The following is a 23,352-nucleotide window of genomic DNA, read 5'->3' on the forward strand; positions in this document are numbered from 1 at the left end:
AAGACCTCGATGTTCAAGAATTGACCCATCAAGATAATTTTTATAATTTAGATAAGGTATATATTATACAAAAAATGTGTTCTATTTCAAAGATGTAAAATATAAAAAAGAAAATAAAAAAGAAGAAATAAAAACTTGGCATTTCCCGAACAATAAAATGTTATTTTTTCCATCTGAATCATCCGACTAACAAACATTGGATTCTATAGCCCAAATATCATAATACATAAAACTTAGACTATGAATAAAATGTGTTACTCGCACATAATACATCAGTAAATCCTAAACCGTCGCCTTGAACTTCTAGGATATGAGCTGAGCTTATTTCTTGAGCTACACCCCAATATGTTGTTTTACCTTTTACCTATGCATATAGGAGTTGGTTTCATTTTTGAGACAGGTAAAAGTTTGATCCACCTCTACGTATACTGAAGTTATTTAACATCTGTATATATCTGGTGCTCAAGTATAGTACTCCAAACACTTCTAAAATAACTTAGCTTAATAGCACTGTTTTTGGCAAATTCTTGAAACCAGAACCTTCTTTCCAAATCTTGAAAGAAACTGGATTACAATAAAGAACATCATCAAGATCATAAATGCAAGCATTTACCAAAAGAAAAACGAAAAAACATAAAATGAAATAATAACAATATAGCATGTCTGTGTGTAGAAAAATATATTTTGAAATATGGTTACACCAACTTCAATGTATGCATAAACTTTTTAAATCATTTTCTGATTATTTAGATTGAAGTTTGGTGTATATTTAGACATATCAAGCATCACTATTCACAAGCCCATTTAGGGGTGTAAACGAGCCATGTCGTTGGCCAGCCACTCGAGATCGGCTCAAAAAAAAAGTTTTGAATCAAGCCGAGGTTAAACGAGCTAGAGCCTAAAAATAAGCTTGTTTAATAAACAAGTATGGGCTTCACTTATCGAGCTTGGACAGGCTAGCGAGCTCAAACGAGCCTAGTATGTATATTAGTTCACACACAGGAAATACAAAAGGACCCAACATCAGCTAATTCATTTTACTCGTTTGATAAGTTAAAGATAAATCGTAATCCTAATCAATCCCCTAATAAGTAATCGATTAAAAGTTCTATGAATGGAAAGTGCATCAGCTTATGCAAGCATCAACCAATGCGAGAACTATGTTGTTAGAGAGAAGTTTATTTGAGATTCATTACGACCTTAAGATACCCATTCTCTATGGATAACTTTGCGGACTGCAACAGCTAAAAAGTAAAATTAAATATTAATTAAAAGAAAACTAAGGCTAGAATCAAGATCAGTAGTAAAATTAAGTATTATGGTTGTCATCCATCCTCTCATCTAGTGCTACTCACCTTATTATTATTGATGTCACCCATCCTCTCATCTGCTGCTACTCACCTTATTGAAGCTGCAATGTATCCCACCTGACACAAACATAATTGAGGTAGCTTTTATCAACATGCACAATCAATTTAAAGCTATAATCTTTTTAGATATTTTATTTAAGTTTGATGCTACATGGAACCATATCAGCAACTTAGTTTGCTTCTTGTTATCTATCCGAAAAGGTTAAACTAAAAGAGTGCAAAATAAAGCAGTGAAGAGTCAAAGCAATTAATCAAATTCAAGTTACCTCTTTAGAGGTTTATAGTCATCTTAATATCCAATACGATTGCACCCAAAATCTACTTATGGTTGAAATCGATAACCCATACAGGTCGTCTAGCAAACATCAATTTCTCTTTCTAAATAGAACTTTAGAGCAAATTTGTTTATGATACCCAAACCTAAAGCCAAACCCAAACTTTAGAGCAAAAGTACTAATTCTCTACTTTTTAATTTAATTTTTGAAATTGGATAAAAAAAACGTTGGGAATGAAAATTACCTCTGCAAACATATTGTCTAAGCATCAACAAACAATTATAACCCATACAAAAACAAACCAGCAGAACAGAAGACGATATTCAAATGAAATAAAACTGGTTTTATAACATAATATAAAACTGGAAGTGGAGAGAATAATATAAAACAGCAACACTGACCTAAAAACAACAACATAATTTCAACTATCAAGTAATTATTTTTTGAAAAAAAAAATCCAAATGAAATAAAAAAAAGGAGATGCGTACATTAACACCATATTTACGCGAGTTCTTTGCCATCTCTTACACATACTTGTCCTTTCCAACACGTCCTATGTAACTTGTTTCACCAAGGATTTGAAGCAACCACTGAAGACCAACAAATAAGGGGTAAATTACTTTTTTCACATACATTTAAGTTCAAATAAAGCATCCAGTCAGTTACTTACCTGGGCAACTCGGAGAGAGTTCTGAGTAGCAGCTCTAGCAATGTACTCAACGGTGTGTTTAGAAGCCATTTCATCATACCTGAAATAAAGCCAAAACAAAATAAAAATCACCAAAGTCAATAACATAAAAAGATAGACGCAACATGTGATCATAAGCAGTTTTGGTTGAGTTGATAAGACTTACGATAACAATAAATTCAGGCTTTGTGTCGCCAAATCCCACAATTAACAGCAAAATAACATAAAAGAAGAACTGATGGTGATGCGTACCAGATGGCAGTAGCAAGACGAGCCATATGTCGATTGAACCGCCTTCCCTTGGGGTGACGACTTGAGATTCATGGTGATGAGGGAGGAATGACAGGTAATAGTAATATAGACAATTGATGATGAAACGTCAATTGAATAACAATTGAATAACAATTGATGATTAAATAGTTGGGAACTGCCAGGAGGAGGTATACGAAGGTCGCCAACATAATAATAAGTGATAATAAATATAGGAGCGTCTTAAGAAAGAAAGAAAGATAAAATAGAATATGAAAATTCTCCTATGCATTATAATGTATTATAAAACCACAATTAAGTCTCATATCTTCTTCCACAAATAAATTAGACCGTAATTGTCGACCGATCAGACAAAACCTAACACTAGATGCTGTTAATTTCTAGAATTACATTACAAATTATGTTAAGTATGTTCTAAACCCTAACTAATGATTTGATACGATTAGATTACATGGAGCATTATTATCACATCGAATCAGAATTTAAGTAAGTGCATGTAGGAACTAATTTAAGTCTCAATTTATAGCGTAAATTCGAAATTAGTGAAATCATGAGAAAAATTAGGCTTGATGTTCACGATTCAAATGAGGAAATGGATGATCAAAACGTTCAAAAATGAGAAGCATAAATGATCAATCAAAGAGAAGACTATAGGAGTTGAAGAGAACATACTTTAATTTCTGAATGAATTAAGATCTTCAGTGTGATTCAACTGGAATTTAAAATTAATTTGGCAGTCATTGTTCCTCTTGTTCAAAGGAAATTGAAATGGAAATATGAGTCACACTCACACGTCCATGGTTTTATTTTCACGTTACAGCTTTCGAATACTGAAAAATAAAAATTAACAAGTGACAAGTGTAACCTTTATCAATTTATTCTTTTCTTAGAACAAGGGCATACACTACCTTCCATTCACACAAAATCCTTCATGATACTATGGGATTTGTTGGACCTGTAAATGGACAAAACATTCTCTCACACCCCGATCAAAGGCGGCGGAACATGTCGGGGTGTAACGTGATTGGACAATTACACAAGACACTATTTAAAGTGACAATATTTATTCAACTCAATTTATTTCAACAAATCAATAACAACACATCTCGTTCATATAAACAAATAGCATTCATATTGTTCGTTTTACTAATACCCTAATAGTCTTGGTAACGTTTTCCATCAAGCACTCGAGTCAACAAAAGTCAAACCTGTAACATTTCATAGAATAAAGTTTGTCAACACAAAGGTTGGTGAGCAATTCATAAGTTTGAGCATATAAGTATATAGTAATAAAAAGCCACAAAACTTGTATACAAAACAATAAATAAGAGCTATAAACCTGGATAAAATAGTTATCGCTAAACAAGTTAGCGACACCTAGCTATTGGCAATTAGTCTAGGATTTTATTGACAATTGCTAATAAGCTTACATTAGCACCACCTAGCTACAAGGGGTTGCCAAGTAGTCTAGGATTTTATAGTTATCGTTAATTGCATTACGTTAACGACACCTTGCCATTGCCAAATGGTATAGGATTTATAGTTCCACCATCCAAAAGCTGTAAACACATAGGCAAATAAGCATAGAACACCAAATCGAGCAATTATTCAAGTCAAGTATACAATCACGTTTGTGGGTTTAAGACTCAAGTAAATAAAACATTTAGTTTGATAAGTATGAAATGTCACCCCAAAACGAAAGATGGAAAAAGGGGTATGAAAGTACTCACCTCGATTGACGAATCGGGAAATAATAAATGATCGACATATAAAAGCTTGTGAACGAAATGAACAAATCCGACTTGAAAGCTAATTGAAAACAAATAAATAAAATATATTAATGAACTTGAACTTTTGTGAAACTATATTTGAAACATTGAACAAAAGGTTCGGTTGTAAATCGGATTATCGGTTAATTTGTTAATGGTTAGGGACTCGTACTTAAATGACAATTAAAATAAAATAATATTATTTTATTGAGCTTTTAAATAATTAACCAATATTAAATATAAGCAAGACGGGTTTAAAACAAGGTTTCGGCTTTTTATAAAAAGAAAGAATTGATAATAAAGTTTATAATAATATTATTAATGATAATAATAATTCTAAAAAGATATGATATATATATATATATATATATATATATGTTTATATGTATATATATATATATATATACATAAGATAAAGATGTTAATAATAAAAACAATAATTATTTTTAATAATACTAATATAGTATAATAAATATAACAATAATAATTATTATTAATACTAATAATGATAGTAAAGAATATAATCTTGGTATTAATTTTAAGGTGTTGTTGATAAAAATAGTAATAATAATAAGTAATGATATTGATAGTAAATAATAACACTATACTCGATGTCAGTTCGATTTCTAAATGAGTTCACAAAATAACTATATTAATATTATTGCTAGTAATTAATGATAAAATATGATTTTTAATAGATAATAATAATATGACATTTAATAATATTAATAACAATTTTAATATTTATAATAATAATAATAATAATAATAATAATAATAATCTTGTTAATAATAGTTTTAACTTCAATATTTATAATAATAATGGTAATAATAATATTAATAATAAATACCTATAATAGTAAACTCAACATATTAATACTAATAATAGTTTTTATGTAGTAATGTTAGTATTAATAGTAATACAATTTTGTTAAATATAAAAATAATGCCAAAACCGGTCTAGGATGAGACCCGAACCCGAGACCTCTAGCTCAACAACTTGTGTATAACCAACCGAACCAAAATAACAATTGTTAAATTTAAACCCCTAATCAAATTCAAAACAACGCTATATCCAATCCAACTCGTTATAACCAAACAATATATCCATTTATTAACAATTTGAATCCGACAATCAACATGAAAATTAATAATAACAAAACCCGAATTAGTTTACCTATTAGGTGATTATGAGGTCGTCGGAGATGAAGACACGGAGGGTTGCCGGAGCAAATTTTCGGCAGAGCCGAGAGAGAGATGGAGTAAGAGAGAGAGAGAGAGACAACACGAGAGAGATAGAGAGGTAGAGAGAGAGAAAGAGAGAGATACGAAGACAGAGAGAGCGAGAGGGAAAGAGCCGAGAGGGAGAAGATAGTGGCCGGAGCACCGGGGGCCATGGCAGCTGCCTGAAAAAAACGCGCGGGGGGGGGGGGGGGAGGGAGAGCTCGCTGGAGAACGAAAGGAGGGAAGGAGGGGGTGTTGCGGGGCTGCCGGAAAGCCGAGAAGGGGAAAAGGGAAGTGGTGGTGGTACGGCTGGAGTGATGGCAGCGGTGGAGGTGGTGGGTGGTGTTCGGATGTGAGGAAGGAGATGATGGTGGCCGGCGAAGGTGGCTGCGGCGGCGGCCGGAATTCCTCAACGGTCGCCGGAAATCGGCAAGAGGGAGGGGTGGCGGCTTGATGTTTATGAAATAGGGTTAGGGTTTGTTTTTTATAGGTGGGTATAAATGTTACGTTTTTGGCCCCTCAAGTTTGGTATTTAGTTATAAATGGTTTAAATCTTAAATAGGTTTAAGGAAATCCACTTTAGCCCCTAGAGTTTATTTAACCGAGCTTATAAACTATAAATAACTTTATTTTGACAAACCTCGCACATGCTAGAGTGATAGTATCAATGAGTTGATGAATTCCGATTCGAATTTACAAGTTTAACCACAATTACGAAGTATAACTTATTTAAAATAAACGCGAAATAAATCAGCATGTTACAAAAAGATTACAAAAAAAATGAATATAGAACGAGACTCAAATTTGACGAATGTCACACATTCAATAAACTGTTTGTGAATCGTTTGATGGAAAGTTCGTTTATGTTTGTATCCGTCTGCTAACACTATGTATCAAGTTGCTGCTACTATGGTTTTGGCCATGTGCTAAGGATACACTGGGCTTAGGCCGAAGGCTTTTTTATTTAACAGCGTTTGAAACTACCCCCAATACCCTAGCGACGAAATGTCAATCGTCCATACTGATCTTGACGCTCCAGACCTCACTCACCCAGGGACACGATCAAGGAGGAAACCCATCATTTTAGGAAAACCTCTTTTAGTCTGGTTTTAAACCTGAGACCTTAAAGATCCTAAGCCTTAAGTCCTTAACGGCCACCCCCGTGCCATTGGACCAAAAGGTCAATTGCAAGACTCGAATCGACCAATTAGCTTGCTGATTGTGATGAAGACCATGTAAAATAAAAAAAACTATAACTTGAATTGGATAATTCCCAAAACACTTTAATTAACTAATAAAAGTAAACTCAGAAACCTCATTACAAAACGAACCATAACTCGATTTATATATGCTAACCCAGCATGGTTAAGAGGAAATTGACAACAAAACAAACCATATTAATTCAACTGGATGACCTAATGATCTTATTTAAGCCACAGTTTAACTTCTAAGCCTTATTTAACCATTGCTAACATGTCAACATCATACATATATAAGTAATACTGGTCTTTCCTATCCTATCTTGGATAAATAATTGAAAATAAAAAATTATGCAACAGACACATGCTGGTAAAGGAAATCCAACTAATATTGAAGTTAAAGTAGCTGTATCTCATCCTAGAATCATGCTTTAAGATGGCAGTAGTTGCAATATATCTGGTATGATCACACCCAAATGTTTATTCAGTGTCACACAAATTATACATGTGATTTGCGAAGTAGGTTTATTAAGATGGTTTATTATTTAAAAGCCAATACCATGCTTCTTTTAACATGCCCACAAATGAAAACAGTTCTTTAGCTTTATATGCATTTGGTTCATCAGAAGGTTCCTCAAATGTAAGACACTAGGACTTGTAGTTGTTTGATTAGTAACCGGAAATATGCTTGAAACAAGGTATCCAGCATGGCCCTTGACTTCTTAGGTCTTGCTTCAGATCCTGCACAAACATTTTTTTTATTTGTAATTCAGCTTATTAATGATTTAACTTTGAAATTAAATTTATGCGAAAGAGGATGCGAATTCAATAAATTGGGAGTTCTACCTGCTTCTGTGGTTCTTATGGAGCTCATTCATGTGTGTTTTGGGTCGTAAAAGCCTGATTATAAGATAAAACATATAGGTTATGTGGTTCCACGGAAAGACATACATACCCTCACGGCTCATGGTTATATATAATTTAATAGGAGACCACACACCCACACACACATATATATATGACAACTTACTTCTTCGTATGATTCAGTCCAAGGGAATAAATCGGTGATTGTAGAATATTCTGCTTGACTTAGGCTTCTTAATTCTGGCTCAATAAATGCAAATGAAACCTCATCTCTACATACAGTTGCATGTGTGTGTCAGACATATGGGTCATTAGTTATCTATGTCAATTTTACTATGTACACTTTCCAAAACCAGAATTACAGAATCGAATATATATTTCCCACTTCATGTTGCATTCTTTTGATATTTATAAGGGTCACACTTCATGTTGCATTCTTTTGATATATATAAGGGTCACAAGTAGGAGAAAGCCAACACTGTAATGAACTTGAGCCCTTTAATATATCAGGACATCACTTTAACGTAGCTAGACACTGTAGAAAACTTTTTTTATTGTGCATAATCAAAGGTACTGTTTCACACAAATTCGGTGCTTGAGTATTCAGAACCAAGAATGGACTTTCGACCATATTTTCACCAGCTATAGCCATCATGGCATCATCAACTTGGTGCGTGATAATAAAACTATTTCTGTACTTTCAGAAAACAATTCGATGCAGGAGCATCCGGTCCATTTAGTTGGCCCGGCCCAATGTTTATTTTTATCTATAAATAGGATTGTTAGGTCTTTCATTAGTTAGTGGATTGTTTTTGAATTAAAGATTGTAAGCTTTTAAGCTTGTTAACCGAATCATTCGGTTCGAATCGTTTGAATGAAATCATTGTGTTCCTGAGCCATTTGAGTAAAGCCGTGGAATCGGCATCATTAAAAAAACCCGTCCTCGAGTTTTGCCTCCGGGATCGAACGGAACATCAACCAGTTTCCAATTTATTATTATCATCACGAATTGCCCATATAGTTCAACTTTATGAATCGTCTTGCCCAACTTGGGACATGTACCATCTGGGTCGAAAGAAGCATTAAATCGTTTCTTGTTCACCAACGATTCAAAAACCGATTCACCTATTTGTGGCGCATCAACTAGAACACTTAAATTCTTTGGCCTAATACCATTTTGTAATTCCAAATGATAATTTACGTGTAGCCCAAGTGTACCTTTTACATGCTTTGTAGCTTCACCATGTGCAACCCCCACAAGAACATTTCCATATATGTGATTGGAGTCTTCATTTGTAATAAATGACTTTTCACATGGGTTATCGTAAACCATATTAACAACTTTGGAAACCCCAATAATTTCTACGTTTTTAAAATTTGAATTAATAGGATAACCCAAATTTTATCCATGTCTCCCATGATTTTCGGCAACATGATTGGGAATTCTAAAACGGGTTCGTCACCTCTGCCAAACTCACAGCTGCCACCCGTAGCCATCTTATCACCTTCATTGATAACGGCTGTATCTTTTGGACACTCTTCAAAGAAAACAACAGACATTGTAACACAATCTGTCATCACCCTATTACGCGGATTTTCATTCATGTCTTTGGTTTCCGTCGATTCACAACGATCGGACCTGGACAAAAAATCAGTCCCGACAAATGGTTCACCCCATTTGATATTATCTTCTTCGTCCCCGTAGTTATCAAACACGGGTGGTGAATCATAGTTAAATCGCAACCGGAAGGGTTCACCTCTTTTACCTTGGAATTATCAAAACAAGGAGGTGAATGATAGATAAAATCGCCATGGGTAGGATGCTCCTCATTCCCGGTTAACTCGTCCCCGACGGGTTCTTCCGGTTCTGTTTCCTTCCATGTCGACGATGCCTTAAGATCTCGGATCCGTTGCTTGAGTCGCCTAATCTCGTGTTGTAACTCGAGGTCGCGTACTCTTTGTCGGAGTCTTTTGATCTTAAGATCCCGTGGGTCGGGATAGACTCCATCGCTGCCTCGGTCGGCGAATCTGCGAATTGGACATCGATCTTCTCCACGAGCACGTGAACCACCAATGTTCTTGTTGATGCCTCGGTCGGCGACTCTTCGAACAAGAAAGCACTCGTCTCCACGTAGAGCCATTTGAACAACCAAAACTCTGATACCAAATGATGCCGATTCCACGGCTTTACTCAAATGGCTCAAGAACACAATGATTTCATTCAAACGATTCGAACCGAATGATTCGGTTAACAAGCTTAAAAGCTTACAATCTTTAATTCAAAAACAATCCACTAACTAATGTAAGACCTAACAATCTTATTTATAAATAACAATAAAACATTGGGCCGGGCCAACTAAATGGACCGGATGCTCCTGCATCACAATCACTATATTACGCATGTGTATTACCTTCTATATATTATCAAGGAAGTTCAATGATAGCTTTAATGGCCCAGATCGAATTAAACACGAGAATATATTTGGCACAACTCACCAATTTTATTAATCAAGAAAATAACTCAAAACTTGATCAATTCTCTCTTAACCCTTACATGAATTCTTTGGGTTTATATAAAGGCTCGATTACAATTAGAGTAAAACACAAACTCCTATTTATCTATTAAATAAAATTCCATCTCTATCTAATAAATAAAATAGATAATTATCTCTAATTGCAATAATTAAATAATTAATGAGATCGATCCATTGGCTCGAACCGGCCCACCTTCCCGACCCATAACTCGGTTCGGGAATTAACTCCAACAAGCTTTATGGGTCATTTTCATGCATAGGAATAAGATAAAAAGATATTGAAACATGCTATGTGCGAAAGTAGAGAAAGATTAAGTTTATACGTATTCCTTTGGTATAAACTAAGTCTTCCATTTGATAGGAGATCACACACACACACATACGAAGACTTACTTCTTTCTATAGTTCAGTCCAAGAGAATTATCAGTGATTGTAGAAGTTGATTCTGCTGCAGTTGAAGGACCACTGTTTCTTAGGCTTCTTATTTCTGGTTCAACTAATGTATATGAGGACTCATCTCTGCATACAGTTGCATGTATGTGTCAGACATATGGGTCATTTAGTTGTCTATGTCAATTTTACTATGTACGCCTTCCAAAACCAGAACTACAAAATCGAATATACATTTCCAACGTCATGTTGCATTTTTTTTATATTCATAAGGGCCACAAGTAGGAGAAAGCCAATATGTGCCCCTGTCTAAATAGGGTTATATGTACATATACAATCAATAATGGCTTTCAATAAGAAGATTATTATAAACAAACATGTCTGATGACTTACTTTTTTTTAGATCCCAATATTTGAGGCCTTTTGATATACTCAAAATGATTATCAGTGATTATAGAAGCCGAATCAGTTGCAGTTGAGGAATGATTGTTACTTAAAACTGTATGGCAGGTGTGCTCTCCTATGTAAGAGACATGAAACACAGATGGGTCCTCATCAGATCTTTGAACTTGCTTCAATGCACGACAACCAGCTGTTTGTTTGAAGTTACATCTATAATAGTGTCTGCAAACTTAAAAATACTGTAATGAACTTGAGTTCTTGAATATATCAGGACATCACTTTAATATAGCTAGATACTGTTGAAAACTAATTTTATTGTACTTGACCAAAAGTATATTTTCACTATTTCTCCCAAATTCGGTGCTTTGCATACCTTGGGTATTTAGAACCAAGAATTTCCTTTTGACCATGTTTCCGCCAGATATAGCCATCATCAGGTGCAACCTCTATACCCATGTTCACTTTCACTTGGCGCTTGATAATAATTCTTTTTCTGTACTTTCAGAAAACAATCACTATATTACGCATATGTGTATTACCTTCTATATATTCTCAAGGAAGTTCAATGATAGCTTTATGAGTCATTTTCATGCATATGAATTAGATAAAAAGATATTGAAACATGCTATGCGAGAAAGTAGAGAAAGATTAAGTTTTGGTATAAACGAAGTCTTCCATTTGATAGGAGACCACACACACACACAGATACGAAGACTTACTTCTTTGTATAGTTCAGTCCAAGAGAATTATCAGTGATTGTAGAAGTTGATTCTGCTGCAGTTGAAGGACCACTGTTTTTTAGGCTTCTTAATTCTGGTTCAATTAATGTATATGAGGATTCATCTCTGCATACAGTTGCATGCATGTGTCAGACATATGGGTCATTTAGTTGTCTATGTCAATTTTACTATGTACGCTTTCCAAAACCAGAATTACAAAATCGAATATTCCCCACGTCATGTTGCATTCTTTCGATATTTATGAGGGCCACAAGTAGGAGAAAACCTATATGCACCCCTGTCTAAATAGGGTCATGTGTACACACGCAATCAATAGACAATAATGGCTTCCAGTAAGAGGATTATCATAAGCAAACATGTCTGATGACTTACTTTGTGTTAGAGCCCAATACTTGAGGCCTTTTGGCATACTCAAAATTGTCATCAGTGATTATAGAAGCCGAATCAGTTGCAGTTGAGGAATGATTGTTACTTAAAACTGTATGGCAGGTGTGCTCTCCCATGTAAGATACTTCAAAGATAGATGGGTCCTCATCAGATCTTCGAACATGCTTCAATGCACGACAACCAGTTGGACATTTATAGGGACATCTATAATACTGTCTGCAAACTTAAAAATACTGTAATGAACTTGAGTCCTTGAATATATCAGGACATCACTTTAATATAGCTAGATACTATAGAAAACTTTTTATTGTACATGATCAAAAGAATATTTTCACTATTTCTCACAAATTCGGTGCTTTACGTACCTTGGGTATTCGAAAAAGAATGAACTTTTGACCATATTTCCGCCAGCTATAGCCATCATCAGGTGCCTTTTCAACCTCTATACCCATGTTCACTTTCACTTGGTGCGTGATAACGATTCTTCTTCTGTACTTTCGGAAAACAATCACTATATTACGCATATGTGTATTACCTTCTACATATTATCAAGGGAGTTAAATGCTGACTTTATGGGCCATTTTCATGCATAGGAATTAGATAGAAGATATTGAAGCATGCTATGTGACAAGGTAGAGAAAGATTAAGGTTATACGTATACCTTCGGTATGTGGAACAACGTCTTTCATTATGGAGACACTTACTCACATCGTTCGGGTACCCTTTAACTTGCAAGTCCACATTCTGATCAATCAGAAGCTGATCATCAACTCGTTCCATGTGTTCCTTGGCATCACTTGACGAATTTTGATTTAATTTACCTACATTCAGGAGACAAATAACGAAATGCTTGGGATAACATCTAGACACTGCCAATTTGTTGGTAACATATTGGAAGTTCAATAACAAGCAATTTGTGTAACAGAAGCAGGAATGTAACGTAATATTGTTAATCAAGTTATTAATATTTTTCAGGTGGGATATTAACATCTTGTATGCCTTAACTAGCAAGTTTAAGAAGGTCACCATAAAGATTGGTTGCTATCACCGGGGTCGCAACCGTTGACAGATCATTAATTGGTATCATTCTATCCAGATCTTTGAAAAGTTGATGTTTTAACTCTTCCACCATAGACTGAAAAACATATTGATAAAATCAGCAGAATGCTACATGATAAATTTGAACAAGCTTTTATCAGTTATGAAATACATTAACCTTCTGAAAATCATTAAGATCATTTATGGATAGATGATAGCCACCATCAAAGGTTGCTCCCACAACTTCCAAGATAGAGTTAAACAAAAGCCCGATCCCACCTACAACACAGTTGTACATGTACACCTTGTCATCTAAAATACTAGCTTTCGCGTGCTTGATTATCGTCTTCCATATGTTATTATTGGGCCCACCAAGTAGCTATATCATACACATAAAAACTATATTGATTAACCAGTGACAGATTTATAAAAAATGGAAATTACTAAATGAAGAAACTCTTACTGCGCATAGTGAGGTCATTGGTAGTATACACTTGTAGAAAGTCTTTCAAGGTATATATATTGTGTGATGCAAACCGCATATGCAAAACCCCGTCTTTTGTTATCTTTTCCAAGCGCCATATGTCATCACCCAAGGATGGAGGATAGTGCTTTTTGTATGCTAAATAACAAATATAAATAAATATAATATATATATATATACACAGAGGTAATGGAACTTATTATCTAAAGGTAACATAGAATTACCCAAATACACTTTCTTTAATAAACTATAATCTGAAAGACTTTTCATTTCACAAGATGCCTCACATTCTTTTCACAAAATTGTCTTTTTGGTCAAATATCTATTGATTCATATATAAATCAGGATTTGTCAACCACTCAAACATCTGATTATCTTATTATTACAAAAGTTCAAACTGCATCTGGTTTTATTACAACTGATCACTTTTAAAAACATAAAGACGGTAGCAGAGATTTATGAAAACAGAAAGAGGAACTTACATTCTCCCCTCTGATCTTTTACCACAAAGGCTTCACTTATTGCTTCTCTAATTCTCACTCCAGCAGTTGAATTTTTGGCTTTTGCCCCTATTCTAAACTTCCTGCTTCTTCTCCAGCTCGAATTATCAGTAAAAAATACATCACCTAAATCTACAACGCCTTCTTTCAGATTTACTACCAAATTCCCTGTTAGCAATGGCCTTTTGCCAGTTCTTTCACGTATAACATTGGCATCAAAAACACTCTGAGGCCAGTCTTCATGATCATCATCAGGAATATCACCATCAAGAGGCACGATCACTATCTTTAGCGAAGATAAAGGTCCATGTGATACAATCTTGTTGCAGTTAGCATCAAATAATACTAGTTTAATAGCACTATTGTCCTCAGATTCTATTCTACTTCCAGTGATATATGTAGGAAGAAACTTGGTCTGAAAACGAAGCTGCAAGGACATTGCACTACTCGATTGAAGTGCATCGGAAGGAGATCTATAAAAAAAGAATAAATAAATGTGTACACAAATATAATAAGTTTATGCTACATAAAAGTGAGATGGAGATTCCAAGATACAACCTTGGTAAATTTCCAAAGGACTTTTCATATACATACTCCACCTCATCACGCACCTAACAGCAAACAAGTAAGGACTTACTGAACACACGAGGATCTAATGACAAAGAAATTACTTGCCAACAAGAATCAAACATGTCACAAAAGAAATCAAAAGGTAACAGCTGGCTAAAATTACTCCAACATAGCAAGCAAGACATGATAGTACCAGTCCATGAATTGACGGTTCCCATGTTGCTGTTAATTCTTCAGATGAATACTGCTGTATACCGTTTCTAGCAACTCTGAAAAGAAACAATGCCCGCAACCTTCACAAATAATTCCAGAAAGATGAAAGGAAAAAATCAAGAAGTTACTAAATCTGATTCACTCACTTTAGAGATCCATTGCTCTCTGGTTCTTGATTAAAAGGTCCAGAACCATCTTCTACCTCATCATCACTAAATGACCATTTCAGTCCAATTAAACACCAACAAATAATTACCAAAATTAGCTATCAAAGAAATGTACTGCAAAGTATGTTTTCAGAAAAAATATAAATACATAATTATCTTGTCTTGTTTCTATTTTTTGTCAGTAATGTTTACGTTATATTGTATATATAAATAAAACTAAAGCCCATAAGCGCACATTAGCAACTATGTAGATATATTAAGGTAAATATTGTAACTTAATATAAGAGAAGGAAGTAAAAGGTTAAGTTTACAGATATACCTCTGGAAAGGCTTTATCAGACTTCTATTTTGGTGATTCTTTCTTTGGATGCAGCCATCATCATAATGTACTTGAGTAGACATTTTGCGGTTTCTTTAGGCAAGTCCACATTGTGATCAATCTGAAGCTCATCAACATGTTCCATGTCGTCCTTGGTATCCCTTGATGACTTTTGATTTACTTTAACTAGACTCAGAAGACAAATAATTAAATTATCTGGATAACATCTACACGTCATCGGACTTTACTAGTGTGAACTATCAATATACAAATTGGGCTGGTACACAACAACATAATCTGAATTTCATATTTTATAAAGAGAAAACCTTCAATAGAGAAAAACAGAGCTCTTAAGATATTATTACTTATAAAAGTCACATAAACAAAACTTACCAGGAAATGAAGGGCCCATTTCAAGCTCAAGAAAGTGTTGTAGTGAGTTTGTATCTTCTGCTAACTGATCCATCAAACTCCCGTCTCTTTTGAGTTGTACAAAGACACTTTCCCATGTCGATCTTCTATACTTCAATGCATCCCACCATTCAATCTCTCCCTTAATTGCCATTGTACCTCTAGGTATTTCCAAATCGGAAAGATGGTCGAGTTTCATGCAATTAAAAACAAGTAAAGTATCTAATTGTGGTGCAATGCAGACATCACCAGAAATACTCACTAGCTCAGGTAGGTCTATAAGTGATATCCTCCTTAAGTTTGCGAGAAATGGACCATTACTTGAAGGGGCGCCTTCCAAATATACAAGACAGTTGACTTTGGGGCAGTCTTCAACTATAACTTCTGCCAAATTTTGCAGATTATGAAGCAAGCATTCTGTAAAAATGCTAGTGAGCTCAGGGCATGTATGCGGAGCTAACATCCTTAGACATGACAGACTGTTTCTGCCAATTTGCCCCTTGGAAATCCTTTGTAGCTTCTTCAAAAAGTGAATGCTCAAGTATTGCAGTGACCCAAGTACTTCATCTTCACTATGACTTGATTTAGTTTTCTGTTCACAAAAATCGTCTTGGTCGATCAGAGTTTGCATCTCATTACACTCCATTAATAAACAATATTTAAGCCTCCTTATGTTAAACATTGAAAGCTTCTTAATAGTCCAATGTCTGCGCAAGTATAAAGCTCTAGCATCTCTAATCAACTCTGCCATTTCATCAGTGTGTCCCTCACCATTCATATATTTCACACGTTTCTCCAGTTTCAAGAAACTTTCTTCAGTATCAAGTTGCACAGACAATGGGAGCTCTTCACAATGACCAGTCAAAAATCTGTAGTTCCATAAACTTGAATATATTGGTACATTGTACCTCTCAAGCTTCAAGAACTGCTGCAATGCTTTGGCAGTAGGTAAGTACAACTTTAGAGTTCTAAGGTCTGGTAAGAAAAGAAGATCTTCCATAATAGCTTCCAAAAGTTCTACATCCCACCATTCAGCTTCTGGACTCACATTGATGCTTAACTCCTTTAGCTTAGTTAGCTTTAAGATTGTCCTCCTTGGGATGATGTGTTGTATGCCAGTTTTGTCTTTAATGTCATCTGCATATGCAGACAAAGAGACCCTTAAACATTCCAAACTCCTTAATTTTCCGATTTCTTTTGGTAGATACATGATCTCGGTTCCTTCAAGATCAAACAACTTGAGATTCTTAAGTTCTCCAATTTCAGGTGGTAAATCTATCAAAAGTGAGCATTCCCGCAAGATGAACTCTTCAAGGGAAGATAGCATGGAAATGGATGGAGGCAAAGATTGTATGTGTGTATGAGACAAATCTAGTACAAGAAGGGCTGGCATATGCCGAAAGAAAGATGGAGGTATCGTTGTCAAACTATAGTTCTCTTGTAAGAACAATTTTGCCAAAAGGGGGGAAAACTGAAGTTCTGGGGTCAAGGTAGAGATTTTGTGACTATTCAAGTGCACCACATCTGCAGACAAGCGATCCACAACTAAAGACTCCATTGATCCTATTTAGCTTATGGGCTTTAACAAACACAATACTTGTCGGTTAATTTACAAGCAGGTCCCAAACCCAAACCTGTTCTTGTACAAAATCCACATCATTAGTTAACCGCGTGCATCATAAAAGTATTTGATCATGTGTTACAAGATAATGATCAGTTCCTGCACATTGCGAAACGAATACACCATCAGGTCTCTTTAAGACTTTATCCATACCTTTTTCTTCTTCTGTTTCTTAAATAAAATTACCTATCCAAATATAATTCATATAACCGCAATCACGTCTCAAATATAATTCTTACACCACACATAGACACTGTAATTGTTGAACAATCAGACAAAACCTAACACTTGATGCTGTTAAATCATTGCTAAAAAATAAGATATCACAAATTAATTACAGATTTATAGTAATCGAGCTCTAAATCCTACACCCTAATTAACTTTCAGTGGCCATGTAGGAACTAACTAACTAACTTACAAGCTATCAATCCACCAATTATACTGTAAAATCGTAAGTAATACGAGTCAAATGAGATCAATTTGGATGTATACAGCAATGTAATAATAGATGATTTAACATTGAATTTGAATGGCATATATAATTAGTTAGCATAACAAAGTGAGAAATAGAAATAATCCAAGAGAACATACTACAATTCCTATATATAATGAGATCTTGTTAAGTCCAGTTGATTGTAGTTTGAAACTGAGTTGATGATCCAGTGGATAATATATTAATTGGTGAAGGACTGAAGTCGATTGGTCGTTGCTGAAAGGAAATGGAAAATGAAAGCTAAAGTAGCTAACCACTACTGACCTGCCAGGAAATTGCATGGAAGTTGCATAGTAAAATATCTCTCGCTTTCTTCACATTTCGACTGTTGCTCGGATACAATATTTGAGTGGGAAACGGGGCGGTCAAATTGAATAGGGGCAAAATGGGTTAGCTTAAATGATTGGATTTGGTTTCGAGTGATTTTTTGTAAATTTGATAGAACTTTTTTTGCATCTATTTATTTTTTTAATATATTTTAAATTAGTTGTGAGTAAATGAGAGAAAAAACTGTAATAATAAAGGTTTAAAAAAGTATTATCTAGTTGAACATGAAAGAAAATTGTATTTATTTTTAGTGTAATTATAGAGATTTGGATGGAGACGGGCTCGGAATATCCTAAGCCGGTTAAAATAGGAAAAAAAAAAATTATAAATATCCATTATGGTTGGCCCGAATATGATGAAGAGGAATATGAGATGACTTTGTGAGACCCACATACAGGAGCAGACCTATTGGTGTTTCAAGGGCGGCAGCCGCCCACCTTAACTTTTTTGTTACTAGTGTTATATATGTGTGGAAATGCTGGGCGTCCCCCATAAAATTTTGCAATTACCCCATCTAAGTTGAACTTCTGAAGCCAACCCCTGAGAAGATGGTCTCTTATTTTGACAAACTTACACAACTCCTGGCTATATTTCGACTGGTGCGATGAACAAACATTGGAATCATTTAGAAGAAGATGACCTATTACTTAAACTTTTAAATGAAGGGTGTTTTTGTAATTTTACCAGCCAACTAAAAAGTAAAAATAGCGTCTCGAAGCAAAAACATTGAATTTCCTTATTAGATTATAATAACTTCGATTACTTCTATCTGAAAATTTATTAATAATGATATAATAATATAATAAAAGAAGGTTTTCTGCTCGTTTTGAAAATTTTATTCTAAGTTTATTTTCTTTGAGAGTTGATTTTCTTATTTTGTGGTCTTATTTATTTATGTTGACCGCTAAAAAAAACTAATGTACCGTAATGACGTAATGAACTTATATATGAGTGTCCTTTAACTCATCTATGTTTGTATTACCTAATCGATCAACGACTAACGGGACACTGATATCATTCTAGGGGCATTAGAAAAATTGGTCTATCAAAATTTATCATAATGTTCATTGTAACTTGCTGATAATGTGATTGATTTGAATACAAATAATGATAAATTAGTAAGATTTAAATTACTTAATTTGATTTAGTATAGGAATTATGTGACATAATGAAACGATTTCTCAATAGTAAATTTAATAGTAAATTTAGAGAATCTTATTGTAAAACTCCCAAAAACTTTGACATGATCATCTGACCGGACCAGAAACAATTGTTATGTAATGATAGCCAAACAACCCCTATAAATTTTCACCCCCCATGAAAAAAATTTACAGGTCCGTCATTGCCCACTTATAACACACAAGCATGCCACTCAGTTAAATAAACGTTTAAATCAGCATCTCCACTAACAACGTTAGTCAACTGTTAGCGAGGGAGTGACAAAAACAAATTTGGTCAAAGTTGAGGTTGACGGGTGATAAAGTGAAAGTTAGAATTGTTATCAACTCGAGTGAAACTTGATGGTATTAAAAACCAGTACCCCTGTAATATTAAAATAAAACTTCAAACAAAGTTTAGCTTCATCATTCTTCTAGGAGAATGCGGGTGTGAACAACAAAGTAAAATGGGTTAGGGTGACCTAAATTCATTTTCAAACAAGTTGGTCACACCACATTTAGTATGCAAACATGTCGTCACGACGGATTTTGTCACAAGTATTGTCTTTTTGTTGGACAATCAAAAACGCCATCATCTCTAAAAACATGTCGTCCCCGACGTGTTTTGAGGAGACATTTATAAAATTGTGTTGTTTTTGGACAAATCTTGAATCTCTCATCAAAATAGACATTTTGAAATTTTTCCCGTAAAAATAAGCACAAATTCTTTTGTTTTTAAATCTATGGGAGTTTTACATATTTTAGGAATTTAACCAAAAGTTAACAAATGCTTATGGAAAGAGTAGATTTTTAATTTTGTATGCCTTAAAACAAATATTAGAAATTTTATGAGGCCACAAGAAATAAAGGTATTCGGGGCGTGTTCAGTTTCCTGCATTGGTTTATTTGGCTTCTTCATATCACCCCCTCACCATCTCAGCTTCATCGGTTTCACAAAACCGATTGTAATTGGAGATGGTGAAAGTGAATTAGTTTGTGGGTTTGCATACTCATATGGTTTCCACCCTGTATGGATTTGGTTTTGTAATTTGGTTTGCATGTCCATTAAGTCATATGATTTTAATCGTGAAGTTTGAAATCTTAATGGTTTAGCCATATAAATATTGATGTTTTACCACTTTACATAGGTAACAACGTAACGTTTTGTGAATCATGATAAATGATCGATTGATGAAGAAAATAAGGTACATATACAAGTTGCCATTTAAAATAATTCGATGGATTTAATACAAGAGTTATTATAACATAAGTTGAAAGGTATTTGATGTCATGTCATTTAAATCAAAATTATTGTTTTTAATTTCGTTCTTAATGCGGACAGTGACACCATGTATGACTGACTCAATGAGATCAACTTTAGTGGTACCTCTTTGGGCCACATATTTTTTGCTAGACTTTTCATGTATACAATGACTAGTTGAATGTCTTTGGCCCGTGGCTCTATGGCAACAACATTTGCAACAACGTTCTTTACTTCTTTATGGCAACAACAATGCTTTTGGACGAGGTCAGCTATAGGTTTTTGGATGAAAAATGTCATCAAATTATGCATAGTGTTCACAAAACTAGTTAGCCTTTATGAAAGGTTGACCCTTATAGTAGGCACGATCTATGGGCTCTGACTCAATGTAGTTTATCTCACTAGGTTCAACACAAGAGAAGATAAACCTAAAAGGGAAAAAAACATGGTTTGCGAAATATTACATGCTTGTAAACCGGTTTGACCATAACCGACCTGCTTCCAACTGACCCTAACCGGTTTGGATAGGTTAGGGTTTTCCACTTCAAAACGGTCCCAAACCCGAACCAGTTTCACCAAGAAATGTGTTTTTCCCAAACCGATCCGGTAAAGTATACAAGGTTCTGATTCACATGTTCTTATCTCTCTATTCGACTCATTTTATATTTCTAGGCATATCCCGATCGTCAAAGGGGCGCTCCACAAGACTACAGGCTCAATACCCCTTCTAACGTGTTGTAGCTTAACGGACTATGTCCTAGCTAGATGATCATGAAGGGCTCGAACAGATTGTCAAGACAATCTTGCTTCAACAAGAGGGACCATTCCAACCTTTTTCGTTCATGAGATCTCATAATGAGTACAACATTATTACTCTGTCCATGAGTGAGATAAACATGCATGTCCTTTTAGTGGTAGCCCCATAATGCATGGACCACTTCTGACCTGTTCATTAGGACTTATACTACAGCCTTATAATAAAGTCGGTCATTTCAACCCGACCGAAGAGTTAAGAGCCAAAAAAGTGACATGATCGACCACTTCAAAGAATCTATATAAACTTGTGAAAATAATTAGAACCTCAAATTTGCTTTCTACAAGAATCTTGATGGTATTGTTAGAGGATAAAAACACGTTGAATCTATCTTTATTGTTTAAAGAAACAACTTTGTTAATTAGCATTTGGTTATTTTACCCCCCCCCCCCACCCCCACCCACAAAAAAAAGACCTCATTGGTGTTCGTAAATTGGGTTTATCTCTCCAATCAGTCATGATAGAGGTGTGGGTGTCTCGGTTTAATTCATTTTTGGGCTTAGAGCGAAAAATCAATATCACGCTTTTTTGAGTTTTCATAAACCGTCTAGTTTCGGGTTCTTTAGATTTTCGGTTTGAGTTGGTTTTGGTATTTTTAGTTTATCATTTTGAAATTTTTGAGCCGAAAAAAAGATTTTTCCCAAATAATGAATTAAAGCTTGATTTTTTTTGTTATTTAATAATTTATTGATTAATATACATTTGGGCAAAAATATCCATGTTACACGATTTATTAAATTCTTGTGAATTACTTAATAAAAAATAATAATGAAAATCTACTGATCAATTTGGTTCAATTTTGAATAAAACCAAAACGAAAATTCGGTTTTTACGAAAGCATAAAACCAAATCGGTGGTTTATGTTTCAGTTCGGTTTCGGATTGGTTTTTACGGTTTCAAGTTTACCTAGCCGGAAGTAGAGGTGGTTCCGTGGTTTGTCGGTACTCCGGTCAGCCAAAATTTATTAAATATTTCAGTGTTGTCATTTTCTTATAGTTTGACCCTTGAATTGGTATTTGCTAAAATAGTTTATAATAAGGTTTACTAGTTAGAATGTGTTTACTAGTTAGAATGTTTCTCATAGTATCTTTATATCTTGATGCTAAAAGTAACAACTAACATTCAAATCGATGTGGTCAGTGAGTCACCACTGAAAGCTACAAAGGGTCACTCTTATCTCTAATGAACATCTTTCGATGGTGTTTAAATTACCATCAAACAAAAAGTATATATTATATGTAGGAAAACTAACAGGGTCGTGAAGATATATTTGAAAATTGATTCAACTTTTTATAAAGGTGCCCATTTAAATAAGGTTAGCCATAACCGGACTCCGGTACTATGTATATTCTAATGCAAATGGATACAATTATACAAATATATAAATTGTACGTTGAAAACAATAGGTTTGACCTATAAACATTCTCTTTGTTCCTTCGTTTCAGGTTTGGTTATCGACTTACAGATATGAACATTTGGCCCTTGTTTATAATTTATTAACGACAATTTTATTAGCCTACAATTTTATACTTACAAATACTTTCTGTACGACCATGTATATATTTTTACAAAGAAAACCATACCTGTCTTCAACCAATGTATAAAAATATCTAAGTTAACTGTCGAGATGTAAATAGTAAATGTGTTGATATAATAGAATTCAAACTAAAAAAGATCTTTTAATATTTTGATTTTTGTATTCTTGAAGTTACGCGTTTTGTATGATTGAATTGCCACGTAAACCACATTCAATCATGGAGCCCAAAATTCAACGTTTATTCACAAGCTTTAAAATAATATAAACATATATACTTTGTCGTGTGACGTGTCGAGTATGATATATTGCTATGCTTCCGTGTATCAAAG

At 34.4% G+C, this 23,352-nt stretch overlaps 3 protein-coding genes across 4 annotated transcripts; all 3 read right to left on the reverse strand.

The window, feature by feature from the left end:
* Window positions 1-6,981: 6,981 nt before the first annotated feature.
* On the reverse strand, window positions 6,982-13,508 carry LOC143586168 (uncharacterized). The gene is made up of 9 exons (XM_077067770.1): window positions 13,328-13,508; window positions 13,138-13,246; window positions 12,773-12,932; window positions 11,358-11,477; window positions 10,976-11,206; window positions 10,586-10,711; window positions 7,825-7,930; window positions 7,641-7,694; window positions 6,982-7,535 (listed from the first exon to the last, which is right to left on the reverse strand). Exons 1-8 carry the CDS (start codon window positions 13,445-13,447, stop codon window positions 7,665-7,667), a joined length of 1,002 nt encoding a protein of 333 aa, XP_076923885.1. The 5' UTR covers window positions 13,448-13,508; the 3' UTR covers window positions 6,982-7,535; window positions 7,641-7,664.
* LOC143586170 (calmodulin-binding protein 60 B-like) lies at window positions 13,478-14,700 on the reverse strand. Its single transcript, XM_077067772.1, has 2 exons — window positions 14,116-14,700; window positions 13,478-13,771 (listed from the first exon to the last, which is right to left on the reverse strand). The coding sequence occupies exons 1-2, from the start codon at window positions 14,570-14,572 to the stop codon at window positions 13,593-13,595; spliced, it is 636 nt and encodes a 211-aa protein (XP_076923887.1). The 5' UTR covers window positions 14,573-14,700; the 3' UTR covers window positions 13,478-13,592.
* Window positions 14,662-18,339, reverse strand: LOC143586166 (disease resistance protein At4g27190-like). Of its 2 annotated transcripts, XM_077067769.1 has the most exons (6): window positions 18,026-18,339; window positions 15,796-17,533; window positions 15,403-15,588; window positions 15,063-15,128; window positions 14,897-14,972; window positions 14,662-14,744 (listed from the first exon to the last, which is right to left on the reverse strand). In XM_077067769.1, exons 2-3 carry the CDS (start codon window positions 17,369-17,371, stop codon window positions 15,419-15,421), a joined length of 1,746 nt encoding a protein of 581 aa, XP_076923884.1. In that variant the 5' UTR covers window positions 17,372-17,533; window positions 18,026-18,339; the 3' UTR covers window positions 14,662-14,744; window positions 14,897-14,972; window positions 15,063-15,128; window positions 15,403-15,418. The 2 variants fall into 2 exon arrangements, with proteins under 2 accessions (XP_076923884.1, XP_076923883.1); XM_077067768.1 differs by lacking the exon at window positions 14,662-14,744 and having other exon boundaries at window positions 14,884-14,972.
* Window positions 18,340-23,352: the final 5,013 nt, after the last annotated feature.

This window comes from Bidens hawaiensis, unplaced genomic scaffold (assembly GCF_021521415.1).
Source record: "Bidens hawaiensis isolate Kalapana, Puna unplaced genomic scaffold, B.hawaiensis_p1.1 tig00034405_1, whole genome shotgun sequence".
NCBI lineage: Eukaryota > Viridiplantae > Streptophyta > Magnoliopsida > Asterales > Asteraceae > Bidens > Bidens hawaiensis.